The sequence below is a fragment of the Watersipora subatra genome, chromosome 1 (assembly GCF_963576615.1).
Source record: "Watersipora subatra chromosome 1, tzWatSuba1.1, whole genome shotgun sequence".
NCBI lineage: Eukaryota > Metazoa > Bryozoa > Gymnolaemata > Cheilostomatida > Watersiporidae > Watersipora > Watersipora subatra.
Window position 1 is genome coordinate 10312897 of NC_088708.1, and position 12050 is coordinate 10324946.

General features: G+C 33.8%; 2 protein-coding genes across 3 annotated transcripts; one reads left to right on the forward strand and one right to left on the reverse strand.

Moving 5' to 3' along the window:
• The first annotated feature begins 200 nt into the window (after positions 1–200).
• On the forward strand, positions 201–1729 carry LOC137385421 (cilia- and flagella-associated protein 141-like). Of its 2 annotated transcripts, XM_068071876.1 has the most exons (5): positions 201–381; positions 654–695; positions 1028–1068; positions 1176–1305; positions 1443–1729. In XM_068071876.1, exons 1-5 carry the CDS (start codon positions 292–294, stop codon positions 1542–1544), a joined length of 405 nt encoding a protein of 134 aa, XP_067927977.1. In that variant the 5' UTR covers positions 201–291; the 3' UTR covers positions 1545–1729. The 2 variants fall into 2 exon arrangements, with proteins under 2 accessions (XP_067927977.1, XP_067927978.1); XM_068071877.1 differs by lacking the exon at positions 654–695.
• On the reverse strand, positions 1633–4694 carry LOC137401686 (ADP-ribosylation factor 2). The gene is made up of 4 exons (XM_068088148.1): positions 4529–4694; positions 3993–4103; positions 3505–3629; positions 1633–2133 (listed from the first exon to the last, which is right to left on the reverse strand). The coding sequence occupies exons 1-4, from the start codon at positions 4674–4676 to the stop codon at positions 1972–1974; spliced, it is 546 nt and encodes a 181-aa protein (XP_067944249.1). The 5' UTR covers positions 4677–4694; the 3' UTR covers positions 1633–1971.
• Between the last annotated feature and the right edge of the window lie 7356 nt (positions 4695–12050).

A 12050-nucleotide genomic window follows, 5' to 3' on the forward strand; every position in this document is an offset into this window, starting at 1 on the left:
ACGACAGAATGTGTAATTTTATTTCAGGTTGTTAGTGTAAACTAAGTAAAAAAAGTAAAAATTAAAAACAATAATAATAAAAATTGTATGTTAAATATTTGATTTACTTTGTAATGTATTTTTGATGACAATGATAGAGTAACTGCTTTACTGCGGAGTAGTGTTTATAAACTTGGTTAATCGTCAGTATTCCTATTTGTTGGTAATATCAGTTCTTGATCTTCGAAAACAAAGTTATAGTAAATAATTAACTAACATTTTATTATTATATCAACATTACATGCAACCAAAATGCTAGAGGCTACATCATACAGGTACGAAGTTATGCAGCCAAAGGCACGAACATTGGCTAACACAGGCGCCCAAGCCGTTAGGATAAAGGTGAGCAAATTTTAGCAAACTATCGAAGTACTTCGTAATTTGGTGGCTTATAATATTGCCTGATTTATTAGTTTTTGCATCAACTATTGACGTATAAACAAATGATCTTGAATACACTAACATTTATAACTTAAATGAACTTAAGGCCATTTGTTATTACCACCTAAATACATTATAACAACCCTGCTGTACCTGTATATAGGAACTTTCAAAATAAATCAATAGCGTTTTGGAGGAATGTATCTATAAAAACAAAATTGTCATTCTTCTAGCAAATGCAGGGAAGAAATGATCCATGGGACTCAGAGCAAGCGGTATGGCAATCATGCATGCAAACAATCACGAATTGTAACCAATAGCACTCTCTTGTGCAAATACACATAATTTTGCACATCCTTCTCCTAAAGCACTTTATACTTTATCGTACTTGCAAATACTTTGTGTTGTTTATTGATATCTCCAATTATTTTTCCCTACCTCCTATTACAAACTTATCACCTCCAGCTCCTCGCTTCAATGTGATTACGATATAGAATACAGCGATGAAGCACTGCTCTAGGTTGTAGATATCTTGAGAAACTTTCAACAAACAATTGCTATTTATTACAGTCATAGGCTATGCTTGTTATCTATGTCATTTTTACAGGAGAATGAGATGCTTGAGGCAATGGAAAAGCAGCTCAAGTGGTGAGACAACTGTTCTACTCAACTTAATTCCTCTTCATGATAAACAATTAAGTACATGTACAGTGCATAGTTCTTGAATATGATTGCCTTTAACACTTGGTTTTTAGGGAAAATAAAGTCAACCAACGTGCCGACTGGGATGAAAAACTACAGCTTAAAACAGAGTTTAAACGCCTAAAAGCCGGTGATTCCATTATCCGTGGAGAGATGAAATTGGCAGGCAAATGTTTGGTAGAGGTAAGAAACAGCAAAATATCTATATACGCAAACATTAAGGTGTCTTCAACATGGCTTGAATGGACAGGCAAACATTAACCACCATATTTGTGCATCCTCTATTTAAAGGCTAACCATCTTGAATATTTTAATTACAGGTGCGGCGAGCAGCATTGAAAAAGTTGCTAGACGAGGAAATGGAACAATATAAAACTGAGCTAAACAGTGTTGGAAAAACATTTCACAAGCAAAGGATTTGATTGCTGCTAACCTTTACCCATATATTACATGGATGATTGCATACTAGCCATTTGTGCCTTTGCTGCTTAGACAACATATCCTCAAAAATATACTAATTTATATACTTTATTGTCAGTAATAAGCAGGACAACAAACATCGCACTTTTTTGTGACAATTCATACAATAATAAGAAAAAAGCACGTAGCAATCACGTTACCATATAAAATCACTAGTTTTCTCAAGAGCATAAACGAGCTAGCCAACACAGATAAGGAACTGTTATGTATAAATGTGAAGCAGATGTAGTAGAATATTTATAAATACAAATGCTGACACACCTGCAACAAGATTTTACAACTGATCACAAGTATATTTATATCCTTATATGTGGTCAATTGCTGTGATAGCTACCCACTGACGGATGCAAGATACCGCATGGCTGGTCACTATTTGGAATGCTTAAGTTCATTCGACAGCCAGTCAAGACCTTCGTAGAGACCCTCTCCATTTGTAGCACAGGTTGCCTGAATGTACCACTTTCTATTGCGCAAGCTTGATAGGCCAAGTTTCTCTGTGATCTCTGACGGGCTCATGGCATTCGGCAAATCCTTCAAACAAGAAGTGCATTGCACGTAAAATTGTGAAATTTCTTTAGATGGACGTGTGTCATGAGTGAACTTCCTCATAAAGCATGAATTTTTACTACACAGTTTGGCAGTTTGTCTAAATTTTTAGAATGGACCACCTGCCATACGACATTATTTAGTTCCGGTGTTGATAGTTAATGTTGCATAGAGAGGTATAGAAACCCATAGTAATTATCTAATGCAAACACTTCCTGGTAAAAAACATCAAAACTTTATATACGTACATATGAAAATTAATAACAAAATAGTATGTTAACCTTAGTAATTATAGTTACTTACAGTAACTTTAGTGCATTTAGTGGGTATGATCTGCATCCAACTGTAACATTACAATGTACTATGCGCAGACTGTACCGTAAGAAGTTCTTACCTTTGAGACAGATGTATAACATAAAAATTGAATTTAACTCAAATTAATTTAGCTTACTAAACACACACTTAAAGCTAAGTGTTAGCATGTATTTTACTAAACTAAACTTCATCATCGTTTAAAATTTTATTACCTGTTACCAGTTTCAGTTTCACTAGATAATGGATAACGGTTGAACGGAGAGAGAGCGAGAGAGAGAGAGCATCGTATCTCTTCCAGGCTTTGTGGGAGAGATTTCAGCGAATAGCGTATCGGCATCTTTGTTATTCTGACATATTCAGCACATGGGCTAGCAAATTTGAGTGTCAATAGAAATTTTCATTGATGTCGTATGGCGGAAATAATGTTGTACGGCGGAGACGAAAAAGCTGTATAACAGGGACATCGTAACTTGGGGGCGCACTGTATATTGAGTATCTTTACATCGTATTTTTAATAATTGTGGCAAGACTCTCTACCTTCACTGGTTTCAGGCTCTTTACAACTTTAGCATTTTCACCTTTTCACCTTCTTCCTTATGATAACTATTACATGGGTTTAGAAACTTGGTAAAAAATTGATTCAAAGATGTTTGCTATTTTTTTGTTTGTTGTCTTATTCACATGAAAAGTTATGCCTTCTTCCTTCTTTTTCACAACTGCTATCACCCGCACTAGTCTTTTTGAGATCCATGATTTTAAAACTACAAAAGCTTTGAAAAAATAGGAAACACTGTTTAATAGTATTCGAGCTCCGTAGAACCAAATTAGATGAATATATATATACAGATTCACAAAACTACGATGCTTTAGCAAATTACTTCAGATGTGAATACAAGTATTTGCTCAAAATTATTATGTTGATTGTAAGTGATGATTTGACTGTTCTACTCACAAGTGCACATTGATTAAAGACTCAGTCTGAATTTTGAACACGCCAAACAAGAAAATTGAAAAACAAATTAAGTGCATGCTTCAATGAACCTGTTTGTTTGCAAAGACTAAAAGAACCGCATCTCTTAGTTCATCTTCTTCAAGCATTCTATTCAGCTCCTCCTTAGCTTCTGTAACTCGCTCCCTGTCATTGCTGTCCACCACAAAGATAAGACCTACAATAAATACCAATAATGCATGGGAGTGAGACAAAGGTTCAGCATACAAGTTCAGAAGCAAATCTAGGCAAGAAGAAGTGCCAACAGAAATCATTCAACTCGTAGCATTGCACTCTGTCAGTTCTTTTGCTCAGAGATTAGCTTAACTTCTTGTCAGATTATATTTAAGAATGCGCTATATACATTTATATATATATGTCATGTATACATTATGTACGCCTTACATTCAATGAAAAGTCTACTTTTGAGATGTCTCTATTGCGCCAACCAATACTAATCAATTTTTAGTTGAGATAGCTGATCAAATGCATTGTCTGATAACACCTATTTTAAGAGACAGATATGTGTCCGCTAACATACCTTGTGTGTTCTGGAAGTAGTGTCTCCACAATGGACGAATCTTATCTTGACCACCGACATCCCATACAGTAAAACTTATATTTTTGTATTCCACTGTTTCTACATTAAAACCTGTAAAGAGAATTGCAATGAGATAAAATAGACTGACTAAAGAAACAAGAATGATAAAGAGTAAAGCTCTTAGTCTAAATTAAAAATCACCTACTGTATCATAATGTTGAAGACTGTTAAAAAATGTATAAAGTCCTGAGAGTGCGATTGTGACAATGAAATCACGCACACGCAATGATCATAAAAGTCATACAAAGGCTTTAACACTATAATGGGAAGACAACTGTAAAAGTAATCGCTTAATTATTCTAGCAGAAAGACATGATGACGCAACTCTGAAATGAAATTTGTTTCACTTTATAAAAAAACCAAGCTGTTGCACATTCAGACCAGCACTATATAATAATATAACTGTCAGAGTCAACATATGGAATAGCTCCTGGTTTGTTTTAAGATTTGTTAATAATTAAGTACGCGGTACAAACCTATTGTAGGAATAGTTGTGACTATTTCTCCTAGTTTCAGTTTATACAAAATGGTTGTTTTTCCAGCCGCATCCAACCCTACCATCAGGATTCTCATCTCCTTCTTGCCAAACAGTCCAGTAAAAACTCTCTCAAATATATTACCCATTGCTTCTGACTGGAGACTCTTAATGAAAAAGAAAGTATTCAAATAAGCTTACACCGTTATAGAATTAATATCCTATTCCATAAGAGAATGCATGCGTTATGGCTGTCATATGTTTCAAAGCTAACACCATGTTTAGGCCACATGATCTCACACCATGTGGGAGATCATGTGGCCTAAACAAACTCATTAAACAAGTTAGTCTTTCTAAAGACATCAAAGATATTTCTGTTGTTACAAAATTATCTTAACACAATGAAGTATGCACTAAGCACAACAATCCACATAATACTCTCAGCGTGGATACATTACTGATAGCATGTCAGCGATTGATCGATTTTGACAAGTGTGGTGAAAAGCCAAGTCAACGGTTATTCTGTATTTGATACGTTGAACGAATTACCTGGGTGTTTCAGAAATTGCCTATTTATTCGATATTGAGAAATTAGACGTGCTCACATTGAATGCTTGGCTACAACTTATGTTCAACACCTGATGCACATTGCATAAATAAAAATAATTACCTGGTCTAATAAATAAAAGACCCTTGCCACTATTTAGGCTGAGATGATAGGCTCTCATGAGCGATTCTAGTGTTTTTATGAGTGATTCTGGCCAGTGCTACAATCTTCAATATTCTTGTCAATTTCAGCAATTTTTTAGTATTTGGGCGAGGATTAACTTTTTTCAAAATTGAAATTCCTTACGAAGATGCTAAACAATTGTAATGGCAATGTACCTTGAAAGTGCATTTCAACTACAGCAATTCATACGAATTACAATTTTTTTCATCTCTTTACCTTTTTTCAACTCCATTCTCTCCCCGTCCCTACACAGCTTAGACTACAGAAGTGCATACCGTAAAATCTCTAATTGAACGCCACCTCAATTTGAATGCCACCTCTATTTGACCGCCATTACGAGAGAAGGGTTGAAAAATAGAGCACCACCCTCTATTTGAACGCCCCTTCTATTTGATTTTTATGAACCCATAACATCAAGTGATCAGTAGCAAAGTGCCAACAAAGCCGTATTAATAATGAATGGTTTACATCAATAACCATCAATTCTCTCGTTGCTCAACTCCAAAGCTTGTAGCTTGTTTTTCGTTAAAACTGAAAAAAACAAAAATATTTTATAACCGTCTCAGGCTAATAGTAGTTCCTCGTTTGACGCGGTCTTGATACTTCAAAATACTGTTTGAAAAAACGGTTTACATTTACGATGGTACAAAGGTTACATTTAACGAGCAAAACTTTTATGCGTTGCATTTGTGCTAAATGCAAAGCGAAAGTTTGCTCAACCTAAAAATTGTTTGGACGCTAATATCGACTAGTTCAGCAGTGCAGAAGAACAGTTGAGGTCAGACGACATTGTGGAAGGTATTGCAAACGATGCAAATATTTGTTTTAAAAACGTTAATTTTTGTTTTTTTTTTCAATTCAAAGTAATGAGACAGGTTAAATTTTAGATAAGCCTGTAGTGGCGACACAGCCATGCAACCGCTGATAAAACACCTCACAAAAAACCGAACTCTTAACAATCGTAGTCATTTTGTGTTACATTGAAAATACGGAATACACCTAGTATATATGACACTGATCTTTACAACATTGCGTCTTTATGAAAGAACTTGATATAATGACAACTATTTATGTCATGGCAATAACTTACATTTTATCATTAAAGTTTATAAACTAAAAATGCATGGATACTAGACACTCAAATATATATTACGTAACGACTCAAAGAGCAACTCTTAGTAAACTATGAAATGCAGTTATAAAAATAAAAGGCAAATTCATCTAAACTAAATGTTTGGCATTGGTATCAATCCCTAAAAAATATTGCTTGGTTTACGATTTTGTTAACATTGGTCCAATACTAACCTATCACATAGAAAAATAGTAGTCTTGTGAGGGTTATCATATCTTGCATCCTGTTTTTGCTCTGCATTTTACTCAGCGGGTTTGTAAAGAAACAAGCACTTTACACCAAAGCTATCTCCAGACAACAATTTTGTCATCAAACATCATCTACCTCTAAATAGTAAATATATTTTGTATTTGCAATTATGTCAACACCATATAATTAACCTTTATTGCTACTACAATGAGGATGTTAGGTTATTACCACTGAAAATATAAAACGCTAACAAAATTACAAAAAATATACACATAGCTCCGACCCAATGTCAATGTCATTTTATACATTGACAGTGGACAAAGTTGCGAGTCGTTGCCAGCTATCACGTCAACACGATGTAGGGCATTTTGTGAAGCATTGAAACGCTGATGGCAGATTTCTGTTTTGAGAGATAGCTGTACAGTTACGTTTACTTTTTATTAAGCATACAGTCTCGTCAAAAGACAAAATTTATGAGTTCGTCTTCAGCATGTCATATTCTCAAGTGAAAGAAAAAATGAATAATGCGTAATAAATATCTTATTGTCATATAAAGAAACCATATCCTCAAAATAAGCTGTTTTGTCATTCCCATCAGACTAGCGTAAATCTTTGGTCTACAAAACCGTTAGAACTACAAGATTCAAACCGGTAGATCCATAACGAAACAGAAACGCTACTTTAGCAATACAGGATAACGAATACACAAGCAAAGTGAAACAATATTACAATCAACAAACGAGTATTGATTATGAAAAATATAAGTGGGTTTTTGTTTGTCAGTTCCATTTCCGAAGAGCAAAAACAATACAGACATACATGTATATAGGTACTACATGTATGTCGCAGTGGCAAACAGCGGAAGTGATGGACACGAGCTCACCTAATCCCTGTTATTGGGTACGATCTCCTATTATGGGTTATATGAACTACATTTGGCTGTCAGGAACAAACGCTATATTCTTTACAAGACAATGATTTATCTTCTCTTGGTTTAAAACAATCCGTTTTTGTGTAACGTCTAAAAGCCTCGGACATTTTCGGTTCGGTGACTGGACTTTTGGGCGACAGTCATTTGTTGTAGATCGATAATAGAAAAGTCTCTTATTCGGAAGATATAGTCTACCCAGAGATTTCCTTTTTCCACTTCTCACACTTTTCACCATTCTCCGCCACACTTTTTTGAATAAAACTTATCACATATAGCCACTGTTGATTAAATTTATTTAGGTGTTCACATTTTCAAGATTAAAGATATTTTGGTGTTTAAGAATGCTGTAAATCATTACTATAATATCCTATATCAAAATAGTTCCGTTCGTGTCAGCTTCCTAGATTACCCTTGTTATCATGCTGGCCCGTATTACTTTAATCTTAAGTTATTTATATTAAGATTTAGACGTGCATATTAATGTACTGTACTTTTTTAAAATTAAAAATAGAGGTCTAGCACATACTTGTGTTAGGATGGTAATTGTTGACAAATGATCTGACCAGAGTATGTAGTCAAGATTACTGTGACCTAAAATATGACGAGATTCTAAAAGCATCGTACCCATGGCGAGACCAGGTTTTAGTCGTTTATTTTGTTTAAAATACGTTATGAAGACACAAACATTAAAGGTTTTTTTTTTATCTTTTTGTCTCATTTTTTTAAAAGAACGTGTACAACTTGTCCGTCACCTGACAAAGCCCGCCAATCGCAGGTCACTTGTTCAGATCAGATTGTTCTCACTGAGAGCCTCTAAAGGCAAAAAGACGTGAAAACTCAGTTTCAAGAACCTTTTTGGTTTAATTTTTTACTTTTATTTATTTTTTTTGTTTTACTTCTATTTATTTTTTTTTTGTTTTACTTTTATTATATATTTATTGACATATACAGTGAAACACAGATAACTCAAACTTCAAGGGACCGAGCAAAAGTGTTCGAGTTATTAGAGCGTTCAAGTTATCAGGACAGTCATAAGTGCACGTATTTATCAGTAGATACATGTACATATACAAACTATATATCAATCAAAAGCATAGATTGCTTGTTGCAAGTTAAAGGGTCTCTCGTGTGAAGTTTTAAATATTTTTAATCAGAAAGTATAGATATTTTTCTATCACTTGAGATTTGTTTGTTGCTTTAGGTGATGTGACTGCCAGGACGTTCTCAGATTAAAATTGGCAAAACTTGATCGCGGTTAAAACGCTCAGAAAAAATACATACGTATTTTTCTACCGAGCGTTTTAACCAAGATCAATTTTGCAGTAAGCCAGTTATTACAAAACTGCTTTACTATTAAAAACCCATTATCAATTTTGCCGATATTACTTTAAAGTTAATCAAATTTTACCTCGCTTTCCTTGCTTTCGGAGGGCTTATCGCTAAGCGGATGTTTGGTAAAATTTGATTTTTGCAAACCTTTAGAAAAGTCGTTAATGAAAATATTTGCCGATGTTGGTAATAACGAGGCCTAAGAACTACTAAAAGTCGATGTTTATCTCTATGGCTTGGAATAAAGTGATATTCTAAAGCGATAGTAACAACCGTCTCGGTAGCCGTTTGGCAAAAAACTGTTCGAGTTAACGGAGTTTCGGTCGAGTTATCTAAAGCCATTTATCATTGCGTGGGAACGGACCAAGCAAATCCATTCGAGTTAACCATGTGTTCGATATATCCGAGGGCAATTTATCCGAGTTTCACTGTATACATTTACAAATCTCCCCGGTTAAATCAAAGAAACTAAAAATTTGTTAACACCATTCACTTCTCTGGTAAAGTAATGTGTAACTGATCAAATTATTTTTGTAGATATTGAACACTCTTGTTGCACATGTTTTTCGCAAAGTCGAATACTTCACTTTCGAATGGCAAAGCGTAAATTACATTGCAACACCGGAAGATAACTACACTTGCATTAAAACATGAGAGTAGAACTGTCTAAAGATATTAACAATCTTGTCTTAAATGTTCCTAATTAATTTTTTCAACTTTCTCTCAACAATTTAATTGTGTTTTTTATGGATGCTAAGTTTGTGATGCAAAGTGTATGACTTGCTTTTTGCATGCATGTAATTTTACTGTATATTGAAACAAAGTACAAATATAGGCACTCATTTTTAGATCCTTTTTTCAAAACCATCAGTTACATTCATATTCTTCTAAAAATTGTGATTTTAGCTGAAACCATCGCTATGCAAATAATATAAAAATGCGTCAGCAGTTGCAAAACAAGTCAACAAATGAAATGGAACAAACAGAATTATTATTTATGTGAGTAGTGTCGATAAAAATGTATTATTGATAAATCAAAAAATCGTGTATTAAAAATCGAATCTGCTTTACTAATGTCTCTAAAAACAATGATTTCAAAACAGGGTTGGCTCGGTTTAAAACCAATGGTTTAAACCGAGTGGTTTAAACCCGGTTTAAACCAGCCCGAAAAAACCGGTTTTTATGGTTTTTTCGGTTTTTTCATTATTTTTTGTGACAAACATAATATTTTAAGCTCCTAGTGGTTCATGTGTGGTAGAAATGCAATTATATGTAATTATCAGCTGTGGAAGTTTATTTAGGACACCGTAGCAAATTGATGGCAGAGTTCAAGTTGAAACTACATGAAATCCTAGTACAACAATGAATTAGTGAATTTCATTTTCAATTGGTTTTATCAAGTGATATGATGATCTCTTTACTGATGAAATATAAAAACCATGTGAAATATACCAATCCAATCAACGTCTCTAATAATGAATAAATACTTTCTCAAGTCTGGCCAGTGAGAAAGGATTAGGCCTACTTATAATTTGAAATTAAAAAAATAAAATTCTTTTGGGCAAAAGCTTCAAGTTTGTAAACTAATATTTTATTTATTGCGCACAAGCCAAAGTAGTTGGATTGTTACAATTCAGTTTATCAAGTTTGTTGTGTTTTGGAAAGTTTTGAAAGGCAAAGGTTTTAAGGCAAAACGTAATAGGTGTGCTGTCGTAACGCGAGGTCACGCAGATAGGCTTAAAGCTCACATAGCAAAATGTCAAGCTGAAAACACCAATTTAGACAGTGATGCTAATATCCAAGTGATAAAAGTTGAGTCATCTGCCACAGCTTCAAACACTAGCAATGCATCTGCATTATGCTCTGCTCTACACTACCACACGACAAATCACTGGGATTAAAGTTTCTACTTATACATAGAGCTGTATGTAACATATTCACTTTATGTGATAAGATTTCTGCTCTGTATTTCATTGATCATGTTTGATTTAAGACTCATTCTGAAATTTCAATATGTTTTCTCTCTTTTTTCCCCACAATAACTCCCACAGTACCATCTTTAACAGATGATTCCACATGTGTATGTTCAATACTCAATCATGCAGCAATAGTAAGTGATGTTAATTTGACTTAAAATTGTAAAAACCTTGGTAAAATTATAAAAACCATAAAAACCGATTTAAACCATAAAAACCGGTTTAAACCAAAAAAACCTGGTTTTTTTCATAAAAACCGTGGTTTTTTCCAACACTGTTTCAAAATTTAAGTAAAGATTCAGGTATCAGTTGCAAGAAAATGAATGCAGAAATTAAATTAATATGGCATAAAGCGTGACCTTTGTTTTATAGTGTACTAAAATCATTAAATCAACCATGCACTAATAAAACAGCTCGCTGTCAATATATGTGTCATGATCACAGAAACCATGGTCAAGTCGGGATTATAAGATTTAGAGTAATCTGCATTAACAGAAGAAGAAAATTCTCACAGTTATTTTGCAAAAAAAATTTTGATTCTAGCTTAAATACAGCAGATTTTATGGTCAATAAACTGAATGCATGTTTACCATCAGTGCGAAAACATAGTTCCGAGAAAACTGGTGTTATAGTCTGAGAAACGAAAACTGATGCAAAGTCTTGTTTACATTTCAAAACGTCATAGCAACCAATATTAAGATGTTGTGATATTTATCTAGATTTCTGTCTTTATATCAAAAACATTATGCTGAATTTAAAAATCTAAACAGATTTTGTCTGGTTGTCATAGAAATGGCTGTATATCTATAAGAAAACGTATTACCTAATTTTGCAGATATTAAAAACGGCTTGGCAGTGCCGCGGTACCGGCAGCACAACCGTAGTATGATCAACAGAATGTTTTAAAAAATAATAACAGTAACATAGTGCACATCATCGGTCACTCTATACTTTGATCTTGCAAATTCGAATAATTTTTTTTATAATCAAATCATATAAAATCGAATAATTATTCTTATAATTAAATATTGTAAAAATCTTATAAGAATGGTTAAGAATATATCATGGTCATTCCCTTTACTTACACTGCTTTTGGCATCAATGGGAATACCAAAGTACTCATTATAACTGTCCAAAATGTCAGAATTATCCTTCAAATCGGCAAAAAAGAAACGATTACGTTTTTCGGACGCCATTTTTTTGTACTTCCTGTTTAGCATAGCAACGGTTTTAAGG

What these genes read in the sequence shown, in the direction of transcription:
- LOC137385421 (XM_068071876.1), top strand. Translation starts at nt 292, where the DNA reads ATGCTAGAGGCTACATCATACAGGTACGAAGTTATGCAGCCAAAGGCA. An exon ending in CATGGGACTCAGAGCAAGCG is followed by an intron (nt 696 to 1,027) that starts GTATGGCAATCA and finishes TCATTTTTACAG; the next exon opens with GAGAATGAGATGCTTGAGGC. An exon ending in CAGGCAAATGTTTGGTAGAG is followed by an intron (nt 1,306 to 1,442) that starts GTAAGAAACAGC and finishes TTTTAATTACAG; the next exon opens with GTGCGGCGAGCAGCATTGAA.
- LOC137401686 (XM_068088148.1), bottom strand. Translation starts at nt 4,676, where the DNA reads ATGGGTAATATATTTGAGAGAGTTTTTACTGGACTGTTTGGCAAGAAG. An exon ending in CTACTTCCAGAACACACAAG is followed by an intron (nt 3,630 to 3,992) that starts GTATGTTAGCGG and finishes TATTTATTGTAG; the next exon opens with GTCTTATCTTTGTGGTGGAC. An exon ending in TAGTCTTTGCAAACAAACAG is followed by an intron (nt 2,134 to 3,504) that starts GTTCATTGAAGC and finishes TCTTGTTTGAAG; the next exon opens with GATTTGCCGAATGCCATGAG.